Raw genomic sequence first — 27879 nt, 5'->3', positions numbered from 1 at the left:
ATCACTCGTTTAAACTCAAACTAACAATGTCTCTCTAATAAAACGATTTTACGACCATGGTTATATATGCCGAAAACTGGCATACTTTATATTTCTACCACATTCTTCTAAACACTTTAACACTGTTAGCATTCACATCACTTGTTTAAACTCAAACTAACAAGGTCTCTCTAATAGAAAGTTTTTACGACCATGGTTATATATGCCGAAAACTGGCATACTTTATATTTCTACCATATTCTTCTAAACACTTTAACACTGTTAGCCATCTCATCACTCGTTTAAACACAAACTAACAGTGTCTCTCTAATAAAAGTTTTTACGACCATGGTTATATATGCCGAAAACTGGCATACTTTATATTTCTACCACATTTTTCTAAACACTTTAACACTGTTAGCATTCTTATCACTCGTTTAAACTTAAACTATTAATGTCTCTCTAATAAAATTTTTTACGAGCGTGGTTATATATTATTATAGTAAGTACATAAAACGCCACTTTTGTCATGTGTCACCAATGCGCAATGTCTAGCTAGGAGTCTTCTCTACTTGAGTAGTCCAGTTGTCGTTAGGTCAGAGCTAGGCACGTTTTTGGTCAGCGGAGACCCTCATTTTGATGGTTGTAATTGTGGTTGTATATGCCAGAAAATGGATGTGATACATATATCACGAATTCATTTTGTTCCTCCTGTCATTGAAGATAACCCAAACGGCTGGGGTCCTACCTCTATTTCAGATGCATTTAACGGAATACCTTATCAACCATTCTCTAAAGGAGATAAACTTGGAAGGGTAAAATATTTTATGTTTCATAAGAAATTCCTTGCTATCAATGTCTTCCACTCTGACCTTTAGTTGTTCTTATATTTTTGTGTCACGTGGTGAAATTTATAATCATATTTTACTAGCTATTATTGTAAAACATTGTTATGTATTCATCATTAAAAAACCACTCTACACTTATAAGAGGATAAAATATTATTTCTTGTATTGACTGTTTAAATATAGGTCTTATAACATACATTTTCATTTTATGTAGGTTTCTGATTGGTCAAGTACAGCCTATCAAGATCGTCGATACCAAAGTTTGTATTCTGTCTAGACTTCACTATTTTCATGCAGTTTAATCATATTGTTTTACTTCTATAGATAAATACTTGAATCAATTTGGTGGTGGTAATTAATATGCATATTATCACGAAGAAGATGAATCAACTTTCCATCTTGTTGACACAAGTCTGTTTACATGCAATCAATCAGGTACAGGGCAATTCCACGTGACTGACGTTACATTTGAAGGATTTTTTGATGCGAAAAACCTTTATTAATTCTTTGCTATAATATTTCACCCTTCCATTTTTATATGAAATTTTACTTACTATACCCTGTATCTGTAAGAGTATAAATTTATAATGCAAAGTGTCTTTTAGAAATTCTATTAAGTAATTTTCTAAAGAAGATAAAAATTATATTCATTTTGTGACTAACGTTACATATTACAGGCACCTCAATGGATGAGTGTAATTATGTTACATATACGTGGTAACCTAGATTTAAACATATCCTATCACATCTTAAGACTTATTCAATTGATTGTTGTTGAAATCAACCTTCTCAGTAACATTTAACACTCAAAATTTTTATCCCTAAATGTCGTCCATATTGTGACCGCATAATTATTGAGTTGAGGCCACCAATTATCATGCCTACAAAATTCTCAGAATTGATGTTTTTAAGCCCAAGCTTCAATTTCTATTCACTTGAGGTCATTATCTATAACTATTGATATGTTTTTCACAAAGAACTATAATAAGATTTTTCTCTTATGTTTTGTCTATGTCGTGGAATTGCCCTACAATAGAAAATTTTTCTATACTTTTAAGTCTCAAAATATAATCACTTCTTTATTATATTTGTAAATTTCTTCATCTAAATTACTCCTTTTCATATGAACAACATTAACATAAAATTTTTTATTTTTTAGAGAAATAATCGACATGATAAAGAGCGTCAGATGCAACGTCAACAAGCTGGGATGCAGAATTTGCTGAAGACTCGTGACAACAGACTCCATCGTAAATTGCAGAAACAATTTGCCAACAGAAACAACTGGCAGGAACGTAGAAATCAGGTTTGTAATAAACATACTTGGGGAAGGGGGGGAGGGTAAGTTTTAAGGTGCAACTTCAGTGAAGAAAGTGGACAAAAGAATTGTGATAGTGTGTTACATGTATGTAAACTTTGAACTCCAAAGGATACATTATAAATTTATGGTAATTATGCGACTTGCATAAGATATTATGGTACACAAACGGATGTACCTCAACCATGAACACCTCAGAGGATACATAATAAATATGTAGTAGCATGACTGGTACACTTATGGATATACTGTAATTTTATATCTATATGATTAACATATATGTAGACTCCTCAGAGGATGCATAATACATATATAGTAACATGACTGGTACACTTATGGATATACTGTAATTTTATATCTATATGTTTAACTTATATGTAGACTCCTCAGAGGATACATAATAAATATATAGTAACATGACAGGTACACTTATGGATATACTGTAATTTTATATCTATATGTTTAACCTATATGTAGACTCCTCAGAGGATACATGTGCATCTGTGATGGTTCGGGAAGGTGGAAGGTTATTGAAGAAATGGATTTTCCAAGATTATCAAAATTGAGTCTACCAAATGTTCTTGATCCAGATGATTTGTATGTTGTATCAGAATTCATTGTTGTATAAAACCTTCTTTGAAATTGCCTAACAAATGAAAGCAATTTAACATCTATTCTGAATAGATACAAATGAATATCTTGTTTTTATGTGTTTATGAAGATCTCTCCATTTTTGTGCTTTGTTAAATAGGGTAAAATGTGGTGAACTGGAATATTATGACAAGGCTTATGATCGTGTCAACATTAAGAATGAAGTCCCACTTGCCTTGCAAAACAGGATTTTCCATAAAGTGACAACGACTGATGATCCTGTTATCAGAAATGTAAGAAAACATTACTTGCTTTCATTGAACTAAATGGTTTGGATAACCATCATAATGATAACCATCATAATGTTAAGCACCAATGTTAACCACCAATGATAACCACCAATGTTTACCACCAATGTTAACCACAAATGATAACCACCAATGTTAACCACAAATGATAACCACCAATGTTAACCACAAATGATAACCACCAATGATAACCACCAATGTTAACCACCAATGTTAACCACCAATGATAACCACCAATGATGACCACCAATGTTAACCACAAATGATAACCACCAATGTTAACCACAAATGATAACCACCAATGTTAACCACCAATGATAACCACCAATGTTTACCACCAATGTTAACCACCAATGATAACCACCAATGTTAACCACCAATAGTAACCACCAATGATAACCACCAATGATAACCACCAATGATAACCACCAATGTTAACCACAAATGATAACCACAATGTTGACCACAATGATAACCACCAATGTTAACCACCAAATTAACCACCAATGTTAACCACCAATGTTAACCACCAATGTTAACCACCAATGATAACCACCAATGATAACCACCAATGATAACCACCAATGTTAACCACCAATGATAACCACCAATGATAACCACCAATGATAACCACCAATGTTAACCACCAATGATAACCACCAATGTTAACCACCAATCATGACCAGTTATTAACCACTAATCATGACCAGTTATTAACCACCATCATGACCAGTTATTAACCACTAATCATGATCAGTTATTAACCACCAATCATGACTAGTTATTAACCACTAATCATGACCAGTTATTAACCACCAATCATGACCAGTTATTAACCACCAATCATGACCAGTTATTAACCACCAATCATGACCAGTTATTAACCACCAATCATGACCAGTTATTAACCACCAATCATGACCAGTTATTAACCACCAATCATGACCAGTTATTAACCACCAATCATGACCAGTTATTAACCACCAATCATGACCAGTTATTAACCACCAATTAACCACCAGAATTATAAGCGTATGCATATTACAAATGAATTGTAGGAACGAAATATAAAAATATGTACTTTATTGAAACATTTAATTGTTCAATTTACTTTGATTTTACCAGATTTTAATGGAAGGAAATGTGTTTGCTACAGACACCATTATATCTACATTGATGACCTGCACAAGATCTGTGTACTCTTGGGACATTATAGCACATGTATGGATAGTATTTTTGTGAGAATTATCAATATACTATTAGGGATATTTATAACTATAAATTAAGTATTTATTTCATGTGATTTTAGCGTGTTGGCTCAAAACTGTTTTTTGACATGAGAGATGAATCAGCATTTGGTTTGTAAATTTTTAGTTTTAATTGAAAATTTAAGAAACAACAAGCTTTTTTTTATTATTGATGTCGTTTTTTAGATCTTTTGACTGTTAATGAAACAGCTGTGGAAACACCTATAGATGATAATGCAGAGAAAAGCATAAACTCTACGACCAACCTTGGTCTGGAAGCAACTTTTATAAACCAAAATTTCTCGCAGCAAGTCTTAAAACGCTCAGAGGAAAAGGAGAAGTTTGATAAACCAAATCCTTTCATTGCTGAAGATAATGAAGAAGAAGAAAAGGTGGCATCCGTTGGTTACAGGTAAATTGTTCTTGTATAAATATAGATTGAAGACTAAGATCTAAAAAAGGAGATATTGTGCTTTACAGCGTGTATAAAAAAATTAGAACATTTAAAAAATAACCAGCAAATTATAATTTCATCAACATCCATGTATTTTGGCATTGTCTGATTTATCTAAAAGTAAAAACAATCAGAAAAATTTATCGCGAAAATTGGGAGAGCACTTTGTAGAAGCGTCAATTTTAACTTCTTGCTCAAAGAAAATGAAAGGTTTAAAATTTTATTTAATCGACCAGGTGAAAGTTTGTCATGTGCTGTGAAAAATTTTAGAAAATTTGACGTTCACCGCGCAACATGTCAAAATTGGACGTTTTGTGTGTTTCACTCCTTTTTCTTATTCAAGACTGATAACATTCATGATTGATTGTTTGAATTTACTTAACTAACAAAAAATACTTAATTTGAAGGAAAAACAAGTTTGGCCACACCAAGCCATAGTTTTCTTAACTTTTTTCCAACTTTTTTCATACACCCTGGCATACATGTGCTAAATTTTAACTATCATTGCTTTATGTTTTTAAAACGCGCTGGAAACATGTTTTGACTTATTTATTTCGTAATTTTTTGATATCACAAAAATTATTAAATATTTTATTTCATTGTGTTGAAGGTATACATGTTTTGCCAGCTCGTTCTTCCATTAAGAAGAAAAATGTGATAGTGTACAAGATAATTTTGACTTTCATCCTTCGCTGTGACCTTCCCTCGTTAAAATGTTGTATTAATCTCAACCAGTGAAATCATTTGTCACTTATTTTGATATCGTAAATGGAATCTTGGCAATGATATAGAAATTGTTATAAGATGTGAACATGATGCAGTATTGTCACCTGGAACTTACATCAACATAAAGGCTCTAAATGAATGGGAATCTAAGGTACATTTATGTTTATGTGTAGGGAGGTATTAGAGAATGTTGTCATTACGTCATGTATGTATGTGTAGGGAGGTATGGGAGAATGTTGTCATTACGTCATGTATGTATGTGTAGGGAGGTATGGGAGAATGTTGTCATTACGTCATGTATGTATGTGAAGGGAGATATGGGAGAATGTTGTCATTACGTCATGTATGTATGTGAAGGAGATATGGGAGAATGTTGTCATTACGTCATGTATGTATGTGTAGGGAGGTATGGGAGAATGTTGTCGTTACGTCATGTATGTATGTGAAGGGAGATATGGGAGAATGTTGTCATTACGTCATGTATGTATGTGTAGGGAGGTATGGGAGAATGTTGTCATTACGTCATGTATGTATGTGTAGGGAGGTATGGGAGAATGTTGTCATTACGTCATGTATGTATGTGTAGGGAGGTATGGGAGAATGTTGTCATTACGTCATGTATGTATGTGAAGGGAGATATGGGAGAATGTTGTCATTACGTCATGTATGTATGTGTAGGGAGGTATGGGAGAATGTTGTCATTACGTCATGTATGTATGTGTAGGGAGATATGGGAGAATGTTGTCGTTACGTCATGTATGTATGTGTAGGGAGGTATGGGAGAATGTTGTCATTACGTCATGTATGTATGTGTAGGGAGGTATGGGAGAATGTTGTCATTACGTCATGTATGTATGTGTAGGGAGGTATGGGAGAATGTTGTCATTACGTCATGTATGTATGTGTAGGGAGGTATGGGAGAATGTTGTCGTTACGTCATGTATGGAGAATGTTGTCGTTACGTCATGTATGTATGTGAAGGGAGATATGGGAGAATGTTGTCATTACGTCATGTATGTATGTGTAGGAGGTATGGGAGAATGGCGTCATTACGTCATGTATGTATGTGAAGGAGGTATGGGAGAATGTTGTCATTACGTCATGTATGTATGTGTAGGGAGATATGGGAGAATGTTGTCATTACGTCATGTATGTATGTGTAGGGAGGTATGGGAGAATGTTGTCATTACGTCATGTATGTATGTGTAGGGAGGTATGGGAGAATGTTGTCATTACGTCATGTATGTATGTGTAGGGAGGTATGGGAGAATGTTGTCATTACGTCATGTATGTATGTGTAGGGAGGTATGGGTGAATGTTGTCATTACGTCATGTATGTATGTGAAGGGAGATATGGGAGAATGTTGTCATTACGTCATGTATGTATGTGTAGGGAGGTATGGGAGAATGGCGTCAAAAGCTAGACACTCAACGTGGAGCTGTCTTGGCTACTGAACTCAAGAACAATGGCTGTAAGCTGGCAAAGTGGACTGTGGCGTCTGTTTTGTCGGGCTCTGAGTACTTAAAAATTGGGTGAGTATTGCAATTTGCTATGGAAATGATAGTTTTCATATTTATTATCTTCTGCGTTGTTTTTTAGTTTAATTTTTCTTTGTTTCAATTTAGTTACGTTTCACGTAAAAATTTTATGGATTCATCAAAGCATTGCATTCTGGGTACCCAGCAGTTCAAACCACGTGAACTTGCCAGTCAGATGAATCTCAGTATGGACAATGGTTGGGGAATAGTACGATGTATTATTGATTATTGTATGAATCTTGAAAAGGGGAAATATCTTATTTTGAAGGATCCTAACAAGGTAACAAAGGCTGTACTGAGCTTATAGTTAACTGGATCGTTAATCTTTTTTTTGGCAGCATTCGTATTCAGTTTAGTTTCACTCACGACAGTATTTCTTTGTTATGGAAATGATGCATATTCATTATCCTTATTTATCATTATTTATCCATTGTGTATCCTTCTTTTAAAGGGGATGATTCGTATTTACGATATTCCCAACAACACGTTTGATTCGGAAGATGATGATGACGATGATGAAGAAGAAGCTGATGATGAGGATGAAGATGAACAAGAGGAGGAAATTGAGGGTATGTAAGAACAATGTTTTGATGTTTAGGGATAAGTAGGAGCATACGAAGCTCTGTTCTGTTAGTGAATCAATTCTTACTCATTTTTATAGCAAACATTTGACGATGATTTGTTGTTGAAGAATAAATTCAATTTCTATGAATTATTACAAGTACATGATTTTTTTGTTCTTGAATTGTGTAATTCAATATAAGCTTCAATAATTTGCTTCGAAATAAAAATATCTTGAAATGTTCACAAGTGATTGTTTTTAAATTCCATATTGAGACTTCTTAATCAAATATCTCCATGAGTTGAATGTGAATGTCTTAATGGATGATTAATAAACATTATGTATGTGTATTGTTTTGTCGTTTATTCACTTCATTTTGAGTTACATATCAACAGAAGGTTTTACGTTTTTTATGTCATTTGATATTACCAAGTATTAAAGTAAATGGTTTGAACCCGGGAGTATCGTACATGTTTGTAGATGTAGATCGTCCAAGTTACTAGAGCCTTGAGAAAGACTGTTTTTGTTGTTGATAATGTCATACTTATCTTCTCACTTGCTTCTGAGACAGTAAATATCAACATTCCTCACGACTCTACTCTAACCCGGACGATTTACATCTACAAACATGTAATTACCCTCAATGACGTCATGTGGTATTTGGTTTAACAGAATTTTGTTAGTTGTAATACAGCATTGACCATGAACTAACCATACAGCATTGACCATGAACTAACCATACAGCATTGACCATGAACTAACCATACAGCATTGACCATGAACTAACCATAAAGCATTGACCATAAACTAACCATACAGCATTCACCATGAACTAACCATACAGCATTGACCATGAACTAACTATAAAACAATGTACTCATAGTTTAGTCTGATAAATTTTGTGATTTGTTAACATTTTATTTTTTACTTCAGTGATGTTCAATAAGTGAAATTGGACAAAAGAATTTAAAAACCTTTTGATTTTTCCATTTTATCATCCGTTTTTTAGAATGTGGAATCTCTGTTCATGGTTTTTGATATAAGAATTCGATGAAAAATTTTTTACTAGCGTTGATTTATCTCAGCAAATAGCTTTAAGAAATTACTACATGTGTCTTTTTTCATGCATTCGTTTGCTGAGGTATTATGGTGGGCCCTGGGGATGTCATTTGCGACTCTCAGTGTGTACTCTCTCATCCCCCCCCCCCCAACGTTCCCCTCTCTTTGTGACGTCCTGCCATTTGCCTCAAATATTTCATTTACATCATTTCCGTTGCCCATATTGGTAAATTTCCTTGATTTGTCTTCTTTTGTGAGCTGCTTCAATAATACTGTCGTGTATCGTGGATATTTTTTACATGTAGAAAACACTTTGTATTTTCTCATAACTTTCTTGATGCTAGCATGAGTGGTGAGAGTTGATATGTGGTGATATCAAGCGATCATAAGGCACTCGTATATACATACTTGGTTATTATCTAATTACTTTTAATTATTTTTCTAATTGTCCGACAAACGAAACTATTTTTTTTACATGTTAGTTCAGTGGAGATTATGTTGAACTTGGCAAGTGTAGATATTACAAAGCAAGCAATTATTGATCGCTTGTTGGATGGAGTAAAGCAAGTTAGTTTTAAAATATTTGTACGTAGTTCAAAGTTCGAACTTGGAACTTGTAATTTCGTTTCGTCTTTTATTGTATTGATTTTACTCAAATGATTTGGTCGACTTTAACCTCGTCGTTTCTTTAGTGTCAGGTACGATTTGGTAGTACAACGGAATTGGCTTCTGAGAAGGATAGCAGGTGAACTTGATATTTCTTCGATTGTATTGTATTGTATTCATTTTATTTCATAGTATAATCCTTATTTATCATAATCTTTGTATTTATGATGAATTACAGAATCTCTTGTCTTTGTGAGCAATGGAACATTGTTCTTCAATTTGGCATTAAATCCACAAAAGATAAATTCTTTAAGGTATCTTCATCATTCCTCTCTCAATTCAGTCAATTTAAAGCCATTCTTAAATAATTTGTTTTCATCATTTCTATGTTCATTAAAGGCAGGTGTTAATGAGATCTGAAGGTCAATCTGTGTTCTGGCTATTTATCAAGGAGCATCTTAGCTCTAGTGAAATAAAGACATATAATTCTTTACATAATGTAATGACAGATGTTGGTAGAGGTTTGTCAAGTTGTTGGTTTCTAAATGATTCCAGGAATGTTTGTGGGTAAAACCTTTTTGTACGCCATGAATTTGTTCTGACATTTTTCTTTCTATTTTTGATGTTTATTTGGCAGCTCAAGCATGGCTTAGGTCTAGTTTAAACGAGCAATCATTGGAGAAATATCTTCATAGCTTCATTGGGCATAAACAATTGCTTTTGTAAGTTTGATTTAAGTAACATTTAAGAAAGAAAGATCGATTTTGGCTTGATAAGCTATATGATTATCATAACCAATGTATAATGCGATATAGTAATGCAGTTTTCTTTTAACGGTAAGCTGTTGATGTCAGAATAATTATACGATGTGTAATTGTTTTAATTTCAGTCAGTATTATGAGCAAGATGCATTGTTATTGGATGATGAACGATCTAGTATGTTACCAATGATGGCTGCTGGTAAGAATAAACTCGTTTATATTTCTATAATGGATTTTTTATCATTCCTTGTTTCTTCTTTAAGGCTTAAGTTCAATTCTTTTTGCAATTGACAGGTATGCTGGAATGCTATTGATATTGTTTAAAAATGAATCTTTGCAAATAGAAATGTATTGTAAAAAAGTGGAAGCTATGAATGTACTTTTCTTTAACTACTTGAATTTAATTTAATTTTTAGATTCCGGGCAATATCAGCCAAGCAGTTTCTCGTCCAACATCAATATGGGCTGTACCATCACCAATGTATGCAACGTCAGGAGCTCCTGGTGAAGTTTGTTAAATACAACATTTTAAGAAAATAAAGATTTGATCAGAATTTCATTTTTCTCCCCTGATCAAAAATATCCCTTTTATCCCTAATTATCCCTACCATTCATCTCATATATCGCTAATCTTATCATTCCTTAACCACACATGTCATTTATTCCTTGTAATCCCCCAACCATGCGTTCTCCTTAACCTTTATTATCCCATTATTACATGTCTTCATTTATCCCTTAACTATACCTGTTGTTTATTCATCCCTTATCATCCCTTAACCGCGTGTCCTCATTTATTCTTTATCATACTTGAACAATGCGTAGTCATTTATCCCCACGCGTCTTTATTAATTTGTAACTTTTATCTTTCTTTTGTGTTTCAGGAAAAGAAAAGAAAAAACGTAAGAAAAAGAAAGCAAACATTGCTCAAATTGAAAATGTTGAATTCAAAGAGACGGAAGAAGGAACTTCTACTGTCAGTTCTCATGGTAGTTCTTCCACGACAACGACTGCTCACGATAGTGCCACGAGTTTTACCCGAGTGGCATACGACATATTACAACGTAATACTGATTCTCAGGTACATGCTCGTGGTAACCATGCTTTCACTAAAAGGCCTGACGATTTTCTTGAAATGCCAAAGAACTCTCAGTTGGCTTATTGTTCGAATTCTGAGAATACAAGTCTTTCTTCCACAATGGCGAAAACCAACGTTGAGAACAACGAAAATGAAACAGATGAACAAGTGGCTCGATTAACAAAGAAAAGCCAGGAAGTTCTGCTTCTTAAAAACGAGTTTAAAACTGCGAATGATTTGAAAAAAAATCATTCTTTGACAACATCTTTGCAATCAGGGCGTTACACTGACTCGTCGCTCTTGTCGGAGGAAGAGGTTTTTGAGCCTCTTGTTGATATGAACAGCGGTGTATCTCTAATTCCCGTAGTTTGCCCCGATGACGATAAAGGAGTTAGGAGTCTAGCTATGTCAGATGAAAATGAGCAATTTACTGTTGCACCTGAGACGTCGCGACATTTAGTTCATGCAATAAATGATTCGCCCGTTTCAAGGTCAGAAGATTCTTCATTATTTTATCGACAAGAATATCTAGCGAGTTCACCATTTTAACTGAGGTGGTAATTTATGTTGTTTTCAGTATTTACACTGATGAAGACGTCGAGAATGATGCAAGTTTAGCAATTGGAGCAACTGTTGCAGCGATATGTGCCACACGTGATGGTAGCATAGAAATTAATGATTACTCAGGATCGTCATTGGTCAGAACCATGGGTGATGGTTGTATGAATGTTAGTTAATTATGAAATGCTTTTATATTTTTTAAGGGGGGGGGAGGGGAGGGTAGAAAGCCATGTGTAAATATCTTTGTTATATTTAGTTCGTTATATTTGGTATGTTTTCGTTCTTTAGCCATCAGAGGAATATCCATCAGGCAAAGAAATGACTTCAGGTTTGTGTGTTTTTTCTATTCATGTATTTAAATGGTTTTTATTTCTTATATCTTTTGAAAAAGTGTTTTCGGAACGGGAGAGGCACTTTTGCCTCAGGTTCTCAAACTATAAATGGGCTATTAGCAGGTAGAGTTAGTTTTAAATATAGAAATATTTAGTGCAATTGGATTTTACTATTTGTATCGTAGTTGCTTTGCTTGTTTGGAGACATCCGTCAAATTTCATCATGTGAACTGAATCTTTGTATGTGTGAATAATTATAATTTCATGAATATCAATAAATACGTGGTTTTTTATTGTTGAAGAGGAATTAAAACAGGCGATTGTATCGATGATGTTAAGAAAAGATGAAGTTGAAGAACGTAACAGGTTGTATTATCGTCCTTCGTTTAATATTAACATTCCATTCGAATATACACTATTTTGCCCTGATTTTTCCTTCGATCATCTTTCCTGTAGATCATTACAACAACATTTGGAAAAGAGATGATGAAGTCAGCTTCTCTTCGTCTTCAATTAGAAGATTTAAAAAGAGATATGTCGTCGAAAAATGAAGAAAATTGCGTCGCTCTTAACGGCTTAAAAAGGTTAGGACATTGAGAACTCTGCATTTCCGTTAATCAGAGATGTCTGTTGATCTGTTCGTTTTTGCTCTTTAGTGAAAATGATTTGCTCAAATACCAACTAAAGAAATACGTGGGTGCTGTTCAATCGTTGAAAAGAAATGACATTATGGAAGAAGGTTTATTAGAGGGATAGTTTATCTTTAAAATAGATGTAGAAGTCTAAGATATTCGATAATCTTTTGTGTAGCTCTAGAAAATGAAAGACTTTCTTCTATCATTCTTTCTCCGGAGTCTGACGTCGACGAAGTGAGGTATTTACCGTAAATTTGTAGCAAAAGGGAATCAACGGCGATAAATTTCGTTCCTTTTTCTTGTAGAAAGGAAGGAAACAAAGATTTTGAGCGGAAGTTGATCCAAGTAAGATTTCCATTAAACCATAATACTTTTACAAAACGAAACATTTGCCTTAAAAGGTCTTCAGGTATCATATGCTTCATGAAGATGAGCCGAAATTTATTTGATAGAAAACTCTTTTATACGATGCACACGGTGACTTTAAGAAATATCTAATACAAGAAGATATTTTAACTTATGAAAACTGAGGATAAATAACTGAAATGAAATCGTGATATATGTTTAAAAAAACTCGCCACTCTGACTGATTTCGCGTTTCTTGTTCATCCCTGGGGAATTTCATGGTGATGACGTCATGGCGTAAGTTGTGATGAAATGTTGTTTATCATGTTTAAAGGTCGCTGATATGCATGGCGAACTTATTGAACTCAATGAAAGACTACAAAAAATGTTGAATGCTCGTGAATATCAGCTAAGAATATTAAAAGAAGAGCTTGTCAATCTTAGAGGACCGGTATGTTCAGTAAAGACCCGTGTGTTCATTATAGTGCAATAGATGTACAATATTGATCGGTATGTACAATATGAACTGTTTGGTATGAATATGAAAAGCAGTAAATATTCTTTTGATTTTCTAAGTATTTCTTAATAAAACTACGTATCTTCGTATGTTCTAGCTTCCTCAGGACAATAATCATGATGAATGTTTATATTTGACGGAGTTTGGTCCAAATTTCATGTCTGTCAATACTCGTCCTTTAATTAACATTTGGATTCCATCTGTTTTTGTACAAGGAAAGTCTCCAAACATTCACCATTCTTATCAGGTATAATTTTTTCCATATATTTATCTCTAAAAAAAGTAAATAACTCTTCCGATGTGATGTTGATGGTTATCTGGACTAGGTTAGGGATAACTAGGGACTATATTTGAAGATTTATGATCTATATTTGGTATTTTCCTCGTTTCAAATACATCACCCTTGAGAAAAGTGTTTGTGGTCATCGTATTTAAAAGATCGTGTCGTAGTTTAAATCTACTGCTCAAATATTTCACTTTTCATATGTATATGTTTAGTGGTGTTGAGAAAAAATCACAAATCTACAGATTCATCCCGACAGGCCTGTTTCGTGACTGCTCACTCTTCAGGGGATTTTCCTTCAATCCATCAAACATCAATGTAAACACCACGTACAACAGAAAACGTAACGTCACTTGGTTTAACCCACCATACAGCAAAAACGTAAAAACACACATCGCCCATGACTTCCTACAACTTATCGACAAACATTTTCCACCAAATACTATACTCTCCAAGATATTCAACCGACACACAATACGCGTAAGCTACAGCTGCGGCGAAAACATGAAAACTTTCATAACCAGACACAACAAGACTATTTTAAAAAGACTTAACCCAGACACAACCTAGAACAAGAACAACCCACCAAAGAAATGTAACTGCAGACAGAAACATCTATGCCCGACAAATGGCAATTGCCTGAAACCCAACGTGATTTACAAAGCCGACGTGACAACGACTGACAACAACGAAACAATAACTTACATAGGTGTTATTGCATGCGCTTTTAAGACACGATATCGAAACCACATTAAATCAATTACGAACATTAAATACCGGAACGAGACAGAACTTTCTAAATACACGTGGACACTGAAAGAAAACAAACGTAACTACAACATTAAATGGGACTTCATCAAACAACTTCCACCTCGAACAAAACCAAAGAACCTGCCGTCTTTCCCTTGAAGAAGGCTACTTATCCTGAAAGGACGTAAAAAGAACATTTTAAATAAACGTTCCGATATGTTTAGTGCATGCCGTCATGTAACTTAACACCTTTTAGTCGATGTATATGGTCAGCAAATAAAATATTATTTGTCAGTTGCCTGAAGATCGCCCTACGGCGTGAAACTCTGAGTAGCGACAGCAAACAATTGTCCATTTTATTTTAGTTCATTTTATATATATATATATATACAAAGTGTATAACAATGTGCCCTCCCGGCTATCACCATAGTAAAATGGTGACTCCTGCACTTGGGACACAGGATGTACGTTGCTATATATATATATATATAGCATCTGCGCAGTGGTCCATTTATTGTCGTCAATAAAGAATTTAACTTTGTTTACTTCACAAGGTTTATATCCGTATCAAAGACGATGGATGGAATGTTTACAAAAGATACTCGGATTTTTATGCCCTACATAAGAAGGTTTTTAATAAACATCAGTATTTTAATTTTTTTAATCATATTGTTTTGCCGTAATGTACAATCCCTTCCTTTTCCTTTTTATGCACAGACAAGCAAGCAGTTTAAACCTGTTGCACAATTCACGTTTCCCGCGAAGAAAATTATTGGAAATCGTGACGTCAATTTTGTGGAAACACGTCGGAAACAATTGGGAAATTACTTGAGAAAATTGATCAATTATAGTCTGGGTGCTGTTCCAGAGTTAGGTGAAAATCCTTGCAAGAGTTTGTTCAAATACTTTCAATTTTTCATGTGAGTAAACACGTGATCTTTTTCATGTGAGTAAACACGTGATCTTTTTCATGTGAGTAAACACGTGATCATGTTTGAGTGTACTTTATTGTTCAATATACAGAATATTAAACGATTTTTTAGTGTTAATGTTTGTAAGGCAAGAATAGACAGAAAAAATTGAAAGTCAAAACAAGAACATAAAGCAGTCAAGCGCATGCGCTGATTGGTCTATAGCTGTGTTTTCATTAGCTTGTGCAAACCGATCTGAGCTCAACAATTCAAATCAATCAAAGAGAATTCGCAAATCAATCATGAATACATTTTAGAGGAAAAATTAAATACTGTTTGTGGCTTATGCAAACCTCGGAGACGTTTGTGAGAACTCTTGAGCAGGTGCAACACTCTACCTTCGGTTTTGGGCTTGCACTGATCTGCTCTCGTGTTCTCTCAAAGGTCTCCTCGGTTTGCATAAGCCCGTGCAAACACAGTAAAATTCTTTTATTTCGTAATAATACAACACAAAGAACTCAAACTTTGGCTTGTTTTAGACAGAAAATCAAAATGCTACTACCTATTATTTCATGAATAGTTTATCAATTTTTCTCTAAACTTTCAGCAAATATTTTACAGGCAAACTTCAACGGTATCATCTGTTTCAACGACGACAACGACAAAACAAACTGTTCCTCCTACACATAATGGTTTATAGGTAAAACTTGTAGGATGTCTGTCGAAAAAAACGGAGCATAGAAATTGTATAAGTTATATTGTATATATATAACATACGTATAGTTCAGTATATATAAATATAATATGTCTACAAAGTAGAAGAATTTCCTGATGCATCAACTTCAACGACTCTTTATTGTATGTGTTATATATAGATATAATTTGTCAGTATTTGCTAGTATATATTAGTACTTAATACTGGGTTTTAACAAGTTAAAACATAATATTTAACTTGAAATGAAAACAATCGTATATTAAATACATCACACGAAACCTACTATGCTATTAAATGTTGTGCTATCTCAGCACGATTTGATCAATTTACATATCCCGCGTCACCCAGCTCTTGCTGACGAATGTTTATACGACTTGACACGTGACCAATTTTGATCAATACGTCATATGACTTTTTGCCGATCTTTCCCGCGCTATAGTAAAGGGATTTCTTGCTGAAACAATCTTTATCGTAAGTATTACGTAAAATATTTCATTTGTAAGTTTCAAAGTATTACAGTGAGTAATATAATCTTTTTATTTCAGAGAAGAAGCGTAACGCATACAGTCGTTATTGTAAGTATTGTACAAAATTTCTAAGAATAGGATTTACTACTTCCTACATGTATGTATTGTAATATGAAGATGTCTTCAGCTAAAGACGAAACGTTATTGTTGATAAAATTATACACCCATGGCCATATCAAAAGTTTTAAAATGGGCAATTATATTTATACTAAGAATTCGCTTTCCGCCTTGCAAATCCATTTTCACAATATTTTATAACATCACAACAAGTTTAACCTGTTGAATACATGATTCTTTCTTTGAAGCTGTTGCAAAAAGTCGTTTCCAAACTCGAAAAAACGAAAATGGCCGTTGAAGAGTAACGTTTTTTTTACAAAAGTTTATATCAGTTTTACCCTAAAATATCAGCTGCTTCTTCCTCAGTCAAACTTTATACTTCATTCCTCATTCATTTTTCGAAGCTGTCGGGAAAAGTCTTTCAAGAAGTCAGAAAAGATGTTGACGAAGAAACATGGCATTGCCGAAGTTTTTGTTGTACATGGTGGTTTTTTTACCAGAGGTTTGACAATTGCTGGTTTATCAAAGATCTTTACGTTAAATACATGATTATTTTTTGCAAAGCTCTTTGAAAAAGTCGTTCAAGAAGTCAAAAAAGACGTTAACGAAATAAGGACCGTTACAGAATGGCATTGCGGAAATTTTCGTTGCACAAGGTCGGGTTTCTCTTGGCGAATTGTTGCCTCCAATATTAGCTGCTTTTATGTCCATCGTTTGTATCTTTACTGCTTACTGAAATAACTGCCGAAAGTTTGTGTAAGAACATGTTACATGTTACATGTTCGTTCGCTGAATCCCGGCTATCGGGCTCATATAAATAGTCCCTAAAACTAAAGGTAAGTTTATGAAAGTATTGCAATAATATTTTTCTATTCTGTTCATTCCTTTGATGTGTGCAAAACTAGTTGGTCAGCCTTCATTTACCATTGAAGACCTTTGTATAATTTCAATGTCTGTCACTACGTCAAGCCCACAGGTGCATGGAACATTGTTAGCTACGTTGATGCAAGCACGAAAGATTTTCCTCCATTGAAAATGTAATGCACTAGTGATGTTAGCACAGTGATTGGGTTTCGAAATTTTACAGTAGTTTAATTGCCAAACGTCGTTTTTATGTACACCCTGTAGAATGCTAATTAAAAAAGAATAAATGTTAATGCTAATAAATACAATAAGAAAATGAGATGAAGATAACAATCTAGAGGTTTATCAAATCATTTTTGACATCAGTGGACCTTTAGAATTTGCATGATTCAGCTGTAGTTGTTCCCCAAGGAGACTTAAATGTTTGGGATTTGCTATTTGCTGTAGCTGAAGTATACGTTTTTATTTATATTGTATTAAATTGCATTTACCGCTCTATGGGGATTAATTACTTCTAAGTGATGAATCATGCAAATTCTAAATTTCACAATGTACAATTGACGACACACCTGGTAAATGACCAATCAGAACACAACAGTTTATAGGACACACCTAGTCACTGACCAATCAGAATACAACACGTTCGTGAAACTTGGGCCATAGTCTAAGACTAAGAACGTGCCATTTGAACGTGAAAGTCTGTAGTTGCACGAAGAATAGTTAGCCGAAGTGGAAATTATTCCACGGTGAAATATCTCTTGGAGTGCTTTGAAAAATGTTCAGGTAAATGTCTTGTTTCAAGTTCTTTTGCATTGAGTAAACCCTGAATTGGGACACTGCATGTGATGTTCATTAATGCAAGGTGCAGTGTGGCCTTTCCATAAAGTTTCCGTCTTAGTAACTTTTGTTTCCTCTATGCTTGATTTTAGACATGGACATTCTTCTCTTAAACGACAATTAGTCATCAAATGAGATTGAGAAACAACGAACAAATATTTGGTGTATTCACCATGATCGTAGACTCTACAATTAAAGAAAGTGGTTATTGTTCACAGCGGTTGAAGAGAATTGTGGCTGTTGTCGACCAGCTCCTCGACGCTCATCTAAACATATGAACAAAATACAATTCTGTAATTTGGTTGAAATTCTTCTTCCCTTGAACTACATTACTAGTGAATAAAGTGTGCAATGTAAGTATGTTATCAATGTTTTTCATTTATGGAAGTATAGTGTGAACTGACATTGGCTTCAATTGTCCTATGTAGAAACCTTCTGATCAAAAATGGACAATATACGTACTTTAATGAAATCCTCTGAACAATCAAAGATCAAGAATGAACAATTTACTTTAATGAAGTCCTCTGAAGAATTCTCAAGAATGAATAAGTTACTTTAATGAAGACCTCTGAACGATGATCAAGAATGGGCAGTGTACTTTGATGAAATCCTCTGAACAATGATCAAGAATGAACAGCATACTTTAACGAGTCCTCTGAAGAATGATCAAGAATGAACAATTTACTTTAATGAAGACCTCTGTACAATGATCAAAAATGAACAATATAGTTTGATGAAATTGAAAAATACGTGACTTCTAATGCCTTAAAGTCCATCTCTACAAAGAATGCAAACGCTAAACAATCTTCTGGAGCAATGCATCCATCAGCCTAACGCCTGTTTCCATGGAAAAGTCAATATTATGACCTTTTCTAAAACATTTTGCTGGGAGTTTTCCTGCTAACATCACGACTGGTCAATCAATCGCAATGATGGAGAAAACCACGCCGCTATCAAATGCCCAAATTTCAACATTATTTAATTGAAAATTTTTGTAATAAAAACATGGAATTTCCTTAACATGAAAATAAAAACCTAAAATCCTAATTTTCCGACTGGCTGTCGATATTTCCGATTTAATGCCGTAGACGACATGCACAGTTGCAAGAAATGGCCAATCTTGTTTCTGTGCTTGCCGTCGTCGACATAAAAGCGGTGATGTTTGTCAGGTAGCCTGAAAATTGGATACGATGGTTTCACCATCAACGTTCTGAATTTTTCAAAAAATTATTTTGGGCTTTTTTGTGGCTGTCCTTGCTCAACATCCGATCGTTTCATCTTCACAATTGGCATGAGATTTGTCATTCATCGTAGTCTGTCGTCGAACTGCCAAGGATTCGTCGAAAACCGTAAGTGTAATAATAATAAACCTTTTATTTAGTTAGGCCTGTTAACAGGTCAAATCTCTAATATAATTCGGGCAATAGCCACAACAAATCCTGGTGTTCAGTATATTCCACTGTAAGGCTATTTTTTTAATGCAGGAATGCAAATAAATATATTTAAAGAAATTTACATCTGCATTTTCAAAAATAGTCTTGATTAAGAGGTAATAAAAGTGTTCTTTTGGTTAAAATAATCCAATAGTGTTTATCGGTGCTGCTTTAATTCTTATTAATTTGTGTCTTAGTAAGCGTGAATTTGTATCAACTATTTTAAGTCTGTGACTGGCATGCAACAATTGTGTGGTTTTATATAATTTACCTTCGAAAAACCTCTGTGTGAATATACTGCTTTAAGGAGCTACGCATGATCGCAGCGGTTGTTGCCTCGCAGAAGGATAGGCAGGACCATAGCTTAGAATCGGAAATGCAAGTGAAGTTTGGCCCAAGGAAGGCAACTTCAACTTGGGGTTAGTGGGTACAAATGGTACCTTAGCGTAGAGGATGCAAATAGCATCTGTAAGAAGACCTTTGAAGACTGGATCAAGCGAGCAAGGCCTATTGAAGACCAAGGGAAGATCGTGGTTTTGGTGGAAAGAAAAATATCTCTCCCCTAGTACGGTAAGAGCATGCAGTCGTTGTAGTTGGCCAATTTCATGAACGGCTTTCTACATTGACTATTAAGGCACTCCTGCATGGATCCCCTATAATGCATGAGTAGTTCAACCCACCCCGGTTGGAGGTCGCCCGTAGGTGCAACATGCACTAGGTTAAGTTAAGTTAAGGGCATGATGGGTTACCTCCTTCAAGGGGCATTCCTTTTCAGGGCGGAATTCCGGTGCCATGCGCAGGTAGGAAGTTTAGATAGCTTAGGCATGCGCTGTAGTTGCAGCGGGTAGTTGCTACGCTTAGATAATGAGTATGGGGTTAGAACCTTTATAAATTTAAAGGATGAACTCCACTATCAAGAGAAATGACTAAATTTTTCAAAATCTTTCGAAGGAAACTTTAATCTTGTCAGTCATTTTCAAATCGACAAATTGAAACTCAAATAGTCTTCAGTTTGTCAAGACATTTACAGTTTAGGAGCGGCGTGGCAATTACTGTAAATGTAAAAATGGATATGTTGTTTTCTTATTAAGAAAACTTCATTCCTGGGAATTTCGATGCGGCAAGCCACAGCAAAAACAGGCATAAAAAATGTTTAGTACACCAGGTCTAAGTATACGGAATGGCTTCATATTAACCAAACTAACACGAAACATAGTTTTAATAAAAGTACATTGTTTGTTTTCTTTGATGGTTACCATGAAGACAAACCGCAGACGTTGTCACATATGATACAAAATAGTTACACGATGGTTTCCATGTTCACCATTCGCGTTGCTATGTAGTCATCTATGTGATAATTGTCAAACTAAAACATAATTAAAATCAAGCGCTGCCGGTTTTCGGTTTAAACCATCCACGGTCCCTCGGTAACCAAAATCAACGTGTGCTTCTTCAAGTGTTCTAAATTGTTTCAAAAAATATTAAATTTCGTCTGTCTGCTTAAAATATTTTGAAGTACATTTATCTAATCCATGTCATTCAGCAAGCGCTTGCTCCAACTTTAAGCGTTAGTGGCACCGGGCGCGCAAAGCACTGAATGAAACGGTGCAAAATAGGGACTGCTAAGGTGGCGCTAGGTGCGACTGATTCGGATGTGGATTAGATAAGAAAAACACACGTTAAAAGAAATTCCCATCCAAATTACACAATTTTCTCGTCCAAAGTAGAAAATTGTCGAGTTCGCTGATTGGTTTACGTGCGGTAAAAGTAAAATGTGGCGGTTTGTACGTAAGTTGTATGTACGTTAAAAATGGCGAATTATATCCATAACTAAAATACTTGAAAGATTTTTGGACTTGAAGGTGTATTTTGAGAAATTAACGGTTTTTTCTTTTTTTTGGTATTTGCATCGTTGCAAGGTAAGTAAAGATTTTGGTTTCTAAGGGTCCCCCGGGGCGCGAAACTTCGGCTGAAATCCCTAATGGTTTTTTCCTCTTCAGTATTCTCCAAATTCTCGTGGCGTTGTGTTCGGTTTTGGTTTATACCGTTCAGGTTTTTCCATTAGGGATTTTTTATTTCGGTTAAGTCATCAAAAAAAAAGCCATGGAACAAAAAGAAATGCAATTTGAAGGCTATGGATGCTTAGCTGAGCGAACCTAGGGTATATCAGCTAAAATTTACAGCCATCTTCACTTTCGTTAAAAAACTGCGTCATGTTTAAGCAGTTCTGCATTTTAGAACAGTTTGGGGATTTCAGTTTAATCATTTTTTATATTTATTTACTTAACACTTATTGTAAATGTGAAAGTTAAACTTGCATGTATTTGGGGCGTAAAGTTGGATATTTAAGCATTTTAATGCATTATAAAAAAGCTGATAATTGTTTATTGTTTGTGACTTTAAATTGTGAAGTGTAATTGAACGACAAAGCCCTTGACCTGTTTTTGTCTATTACGATCAAGCAATAACTTACCAAATTTGAGCTTTAAAATTCTACAAAGATCAAATTTTGGAACTATAAAATATTCGAAATATGTTCAATAGCCAAAATCATTTGAACTTTCCAAGAAAAAAACAGCCCAACTGTGGGGTATCTTCAAAGAGCGGAAAATTTAGTCTTTGGGTTCAATTCCCAATACACTGTTTTTTAGTATATGTGCAATCAAATTGTCAAGTTTGGATTAAATCCGTGTCGGATAATCCATGATATAAGGAAGGAACTTTTAAATTTTAAAGAATCTTTGCAAGACGCAACATGTTAATCAGATTGAAGATCATGGAATCGGGTAAAGATTAAGGATTACAAAATAACAGTCCCATTCTCCCAACGCTCTCGTCTAAATGTAAACAATAGTATGAAACGATATTGAAACAAAGCAAAGAAAAGTTTTTACGTTTTTATTAGTTGACTAAGTTGAGGGAAGCTTAGTACTTTCCCCGTGTTTCATAAAAATTCATTGAACTACGGTGAAGTAAACATATTAAAAATGGCTCTTGAAAATACGGTCCAATTATCCGAGAAATACGAAGCAGTTATGGTTCTCAGTGGAGTGGGGATGCTCTAGGTTATAAAAATGTTTTGTGGGAATTCTGTTACATCGGTACTCAAATTCATGAAGAACTAGAAAAACTCGGAGGACTTGATAAAATTGACATTAAAGGATGGAGGGTTAGTGACGACACTGTACTACACATTGCTACAGCAGAAGCGTTGGTTTCTGAATGGACAACAATGGAAGAGTTATTGAGCATTATGGCTACAAAGTACAAGAAGACATGTGCTGAGGATATGTGGGAAAGAGCTCCCGGTCAGACCACAACAAAGGCATGCTTCATGTTACAACCTCTTGAGGAAAAAGGTTACATTATACCATTTAATGAACGAGGTGGAGGATGTGGTGCAGCTATGAGATCCATGTGTATAGGTTTGATGTTTCCTTGTGAAGATCATTGAGTTCTATAATAACTGGAGCGGCTATCTCAAGCGCGGCCTTAGATATCTGATGACGCCAAAAAAATGGCGGATTTCGTCCGTTGCCGCTGAGATTTACCGAAATTGACCGCTTTTCCGAAAATTTCACAATTTCCCACTCCCTCCTGAGGCAAGAGTGAGGAAAATGTATGTGTGTATTTGGGATTCGGCAAGCAATTTTTTGATGAAAATCAAGGTAAAAACCTTAAATTCATAACAGCGAGTCAACTGTGGTTGTCAGTTATCTGCTCTTACGAGGATGCATTTATAACTATCGACGAAAGAGCTATAATATATGTCGGCTACACATGAATGAATGCAGATGTGCGTCGTTCTTTTACCAGCGTCAAACTTGTTTGATCGATTAAACTCTTTAGTCTATATGAAAAAGTATATCATAGCTCATCTCCACAGTGGCTCACGGGAGAGAATTTAGCTTATTTGTTATCATTGCTATTTTGCTTCTTTTCATGCAATGGGCAATGGCTTTTTTCGCCACAATTGTAGAATTTTTACTTGTTTCTTTAAAAAAGTAAATATTAAATCTCTGGATATTTACGGATTTTCTGTAATTGAGTTTCATATTAAATTTCAAAAAGACTCAAGTCTGCATAGGTTTGGTAAATGAAAACAAACAATATTGTATAGAAATTACTTTAAGTAACCTTTTTGTGATGTTCTGAAGTGCAACTGCATCAAATACTTGTAAAGTTGTAGCACATTTTGATTTTGTTGTATTGATATATGAATTGGGCAAAATGCAAATGATCGTCAAAACAGTTATGCTTCCAATGGTGTTTATAATTCATTTGTAGTTTTAATACTTCTACCTTCTTTTTCACTTTGTTTTGTTTTTCCTATATTTGCAATAAAAGTGCACTATAATTTGAATGATTAACACAGTTTTCACCTCAATAATAAATTTCATAAGCATTTGGTAGTGCATTTTGTTCTCTGAGTATCCACATCTGGTGTTTTGTTCATACAAGAATGATGAAGTGCAACTAGATATGTCATAGCAAGGCAATAAAACCAAATGAATTACATACCTATAGTGTACTTTTATGCTAGAAGCTTAAAAGCTTTTTAGAAATTAGAAAGTTATTGGATTATATTACCTCTATATCATCAATCTCGTGATAAGAAATAAGAAGCAAAAAATTTGTGGAAAAGCTTTGAAAAGTGAAAAACTTTTCTTTAAAAAAGCAGCAATAATGCATATGATAAATCTCCATTCTGTACTCTAATAGGTAAATAAGCTCAAATTTTTCTTAAAGAAATATAAGAAATATATAAGAAATATACAGTACAGTAATTTTAAAGGTTTCATTACTGAATCTTTAATGCTTCAGTATAGTGCATTAGATATTAGTAACATTCAAACAACACTCAACTAAAATATTTTGATAAAGATATGACATGATTAAAACATTAAGTTATATAAAACCCAATGGCTTATACAGTTTGATGCTTCACATCTGCATCGAGTCATCATCAATCTCAGTTCTGTTCTGTTCTGTTCAGGTGCCATGCATGATGCATGCTTGGGCTACCATGTCTCTCTAACGTTGACGGTTACGAGCACAGGCAAAGATTTCTGCAGTGTTGGCGATTCCGGTAACTTTCTTAACTCTGTCCAAATACGTTATGCGTTGACGGCCTCGTGCTCTTTTCCCTTCGATTTTTCCTTGCAGCGCAACACATTCCAGGCCTTCCTTCCGAACTACGTGGCCAAGAAAACGAAGTTGTCTCTCGATTATTACGGAGAGTAGTTCTCTCTTCACACCGGCTCTTCTCATAACCTCTTCATTTGAGACGTGATCAATAAATGACACTTTCAACATCCTTCTCAAAAACCACATTTCTGCTGCTTCTAAGTTTTTCTCCAGGTCAGCAGTTAGAGTCCAGGCTTCACAGCCTTTCAGTACAAATGTTTATATAGACACAAACTTTATGGCCTTTCCATTTTATATGTTGTGAATTGACATTTAATTAAGCATCAAAACACACACAACCTTCTTGCCATCTTTTCTTGGTTCATGAACTTTAACTTCAAAGCATTCAAGGCATCATTAGTGAATCCATTGTCTCCATCCATAGAATTTGACCATGATCAAATTAAATAACTCTGGATAAAGCAGACAATAAATCAATTATCTTTACAGCATTATCATTTTTTTAAGACTCTGCCTGGTCAATAACATCTTCCAGTCATCTTTACTCCTTGGTCTTCCCTGCATGTTGTCAGCAAATAGAACATAACAAGCTCTGCTCCAAATCATGGGTACTGTTGGGGCTGATCATTTCTTTTTGATACTTTTCACAGAGCAAAATGTGTGCAGGGTATTTTTTGCTTTAGGGAAACTATTTTGCAAATAGATAGGTAAATTTACGATTTCATGCATTAACAAATGACAGAAAAGTATGCAGAATTTTATAGACAAAAACAGGAAAACATCAGTATATTTGGCGTTCAAGTCAGTCTTAAAAAATACGATCTTTAATATGTATTTTATGGCTTTTCAAGTGCATGTATAATTGCTTTTCAATCGTTAACGGACTAACAAAACAAACTACCTCACCTGTGAGAAGCGATATGTTCCTTTTTGTGGAAACTACGACATCCAACAATTGAACGATTGAAGTGTTGGCATTATAAGAGAAATGCCAAAAAAGAATCGTCACAGAATATGGAACTAACGATATCCATATTCTGTGATATCGTGTTTGTTTTTGAAAAATTCTTTATAATTTACTACAGACACCAGGGGGAGGTCGAGAATATTATTTTTCTGCAAAGCGATCATTTCAGCGGAAATACGTCCGTTGGCCGCCATTTTTTTGGCGACCTCGCCCCAGTAAAGTTAGCCGCTCCAGTTATTATAGAACTCAATGGTGAAGATCAAATTGAAATGTTAATTGAAATTGCTGTTGAAAGTGGAAGGATGACTCATAACAACCCCACAGGTATTCACCTTTCATAATAAAGCAACGATTTCAGATCATGTCTCAATTATCAAGTCACTAATGTCTTGTGTTCTGTCTATGAACAAGTGTTGCTTTGTATAAAGTTTGCTAGGTTTTCCTGTTATCTGCATTTCATTTCATTTTAACAAACCTTTATAGTGATTTAGCTTTTCAATCCTTTTGCTTTTCTTAGATGTTTTATCTTCAACTCTTCCTTCGATTACTTACTTGATAAAGCCATTACCATGAATGTTTCATATCCTTTTATCTAATATCAATTTATAAATGAAATAAAAGAACGTTGACCTTTGGGTTGCATAAGTCTATGCAATCCATCATTTTCTAGAACCACATCTCAAATGCCTCCATCCTTCTTACATTGCTCACTTTAAATGACCATATCTTTGATCCATCCCTTTTATCGCTTTTCCACATTTCCAAATTTCTGTCTTCCAAAAACTGTATGAATTGCCATTGCTGTTTTGCTTTAATATCTTCATTACTTTAGCCATTGAGTCCATGATCAATATCAAAATGCTGCTATTATGTAAATAGGTCATCATAATGTAAGTGACCTAAAATTAGCAATCTTTAAAGATATTGATTTTAATTATAGGTTATCTTGGGGCTGTTACTGCAGCTTTATTTACAGCATATGCTATACAGAAGATGGCTTTAAAAAAATGGGGAGCAGGACTTTTAAGTATTTTACCCAAAGTTTGGGAATACATTGAGAAGGTTGGTCGTTATGTAGAAGAAAACAAGAAAGCTTGGGGTTACTTTAAAAATAGTTGGGAGTCATATCTTGAACTACGGGGATTAATGAATGGAAGCAGTGAACCAAAGTTTCCAGTGACATATAACATACCTGAACATGATGCTTTTTATAAATCTGTCAGTTATGCAGGTTGGGGTGGATCCAGTGGTCATGATGCACCAATGATTGCTTACAATGCTTTGATGATGGCAAAAGATTCCTGGTTTCAATTGTGCTCTTGTTCAATGTTTCATGGCGGGGATAGTGACAGTACAGGAATATTGGCTGCAGCATGGTGGGGTGGTATGTATGGTATGAAAGGTGTAACCCTTGGAAACTATAGGAACCTGGAATTTGGTCATAGGCTTATGGAGCTTGGTAAAAAATTACTGAATGTATCAAAGAATATGCACAACTAACAGGATAGTATTTATTTAACAAAATTCTGTCATCCCAATATACTTTAGTATGTTTTTAAATCATACAATAAAAATTACTACTTGGTTAAAACATAAAAACAAATTACTTTAGAAATAAAGTCTAAAGAAGAATGTCAGATTCAGGGCATGGGCAGTTCTAAGTTCTACTTAGTATGATTCCCGGCTGTAGAGTAAGTTTATTGACTAGATATAAGTGAAACTATAAATAGACAAGGACCATTACATCTTTAGGTTCATTTTACCTCACAAAATGCAAACTGCAAACGTTTTATTCCCTATGATTTGGACCTAACGATTGTTTTTGAATTTCCAGAGCTTTTTCGTAAAAATCTATAGCTTTGTCGTAGTTTCCAGTATCACTATACACATCACCAAGATTGTTTAAAAACCTAGCAACATCAAC

General features: G+C 34.5%; 2 protein-coding genes and 2 long non-coding RNA genes across 6 annotated transcripts; 3 read left to right on the top strand and 1 right to left on the bottom strand.

Annotated features, from left to right (window-relative positions):
• Positions 1-650: 650 nt before the first annotated feature.
• Positions 651-7817, top strand: LOC124457263 (eukaryotic translation initiation factor 3 subunit D-like). The gene is made up of 15 exons (XM_047007540.1): positions 651-794; positions 1042-1087; positions 1152-1178; positions 1240-1262; positions 1987-2168; positions 2623-2742; positions 2897-3029; positions 4170-4265; positions 4354-4402; positions 4478-4703; positions 5505-5622; positions 6865-7004; positions 7098-7290; positions 7462-7579; positions 7672-7817. The coding sequence occupies exons 1-15, from the start codon at positions 651-653 to the stop codon at positions 7680-7682; spliced, it is 1626 nt and encodes a 541-aa protein (XP_046863496.1). The 3' UTR covers positions 7683-7817.
• A 4454-nt stretch (positions 7818-12271) lies between these two features.
• On the top strand, positions 12272-16404 carry LOC124457896 (sorting nexin-29-like). 3 transcript variants are annotated; one of them, XM_047008059.1, is made up of 10 exons: positions 12272-12332; positions 12423-12550; positions 12623-12705; positions 12783-12840; positions 12907-12946; positions 13281-13397; positions 13561-13710; positions 15051-15125; positions 15214-15370; positions 16029-16404. In XM_047008059.1, the coding sequence occupies exons 2-10, from the start codon at positions 12450-12452 to the stop codon at positions 16109-16111; spliced, it is 864 nt and encodes a 287-aa protein (XP_046864015.1). In that variant the 5' UTR covers positions 12272-12332; positions 12423-12449; the 3' UTR covers positions 16112-16404. The 3 variants fall into 3 exon arrangements, with proteins under 3 accessions (XP_046864015.1, XP_046864014.1, XP_046864016.1); XM_047008058.1 differs by having other exon boundaries at positions 12777-12840; XM_047008060.1 differs by lacking the exon at positions 15051-15125 and having other exon boundaries at positions 12777-12840.
• Positions 16405-17784: 1380 nt separating this feature from the next.
• LOC124457913 lies at positions 17785-25214 on the top strand. Its single transcript, XR_006952880.1, has 3 exons — positions 17785-17795; positions 23233-23235; positions 24817-25214. It is a non-coding gene; the product is annotated as an uncharacterized LOC124457913 (long non-coding RNA).
• A 1205-nt stretch (positions 25215-26419) lies between these two features.
• LOC124457916 lies at positions 26420-27395 on the bottom strand. The gene is made up of 2 exons (XR_006952883.1): positions 27148-27395; positions 26420-26854 (listed from the first exon to the last, which is right to left on the bottom strand). It is a non-coding gene; the product is annotated as an uncharacterized LOC124457916 (long non-coding RNA).
• Positions 27396-27879: the final 484 nt, after the last annotated feature.

The sequence above is a fragment of the Xenia sp. Carnegie-2017 genome, unplaced genomic scaffold (genome assembly GCF_021976095.1).
Source record: "Xenia sp. Carnegie-2017 unplaced genomic scaffold, XeniaSp_v1 HiC_scaffold_6, whole genome shotgun sequence".
NCBI lineage: Eukaryota > Metazoa > Cnidaria > Anthozoa > Malacalcyonacea > Xeniidae > Xenia > Xenia sp. Carnegie-2017.
Note: the sequence above shows the minus strand (reverse complement) of the source record. Positions and strands in the feature narration are given on the sequence as shown.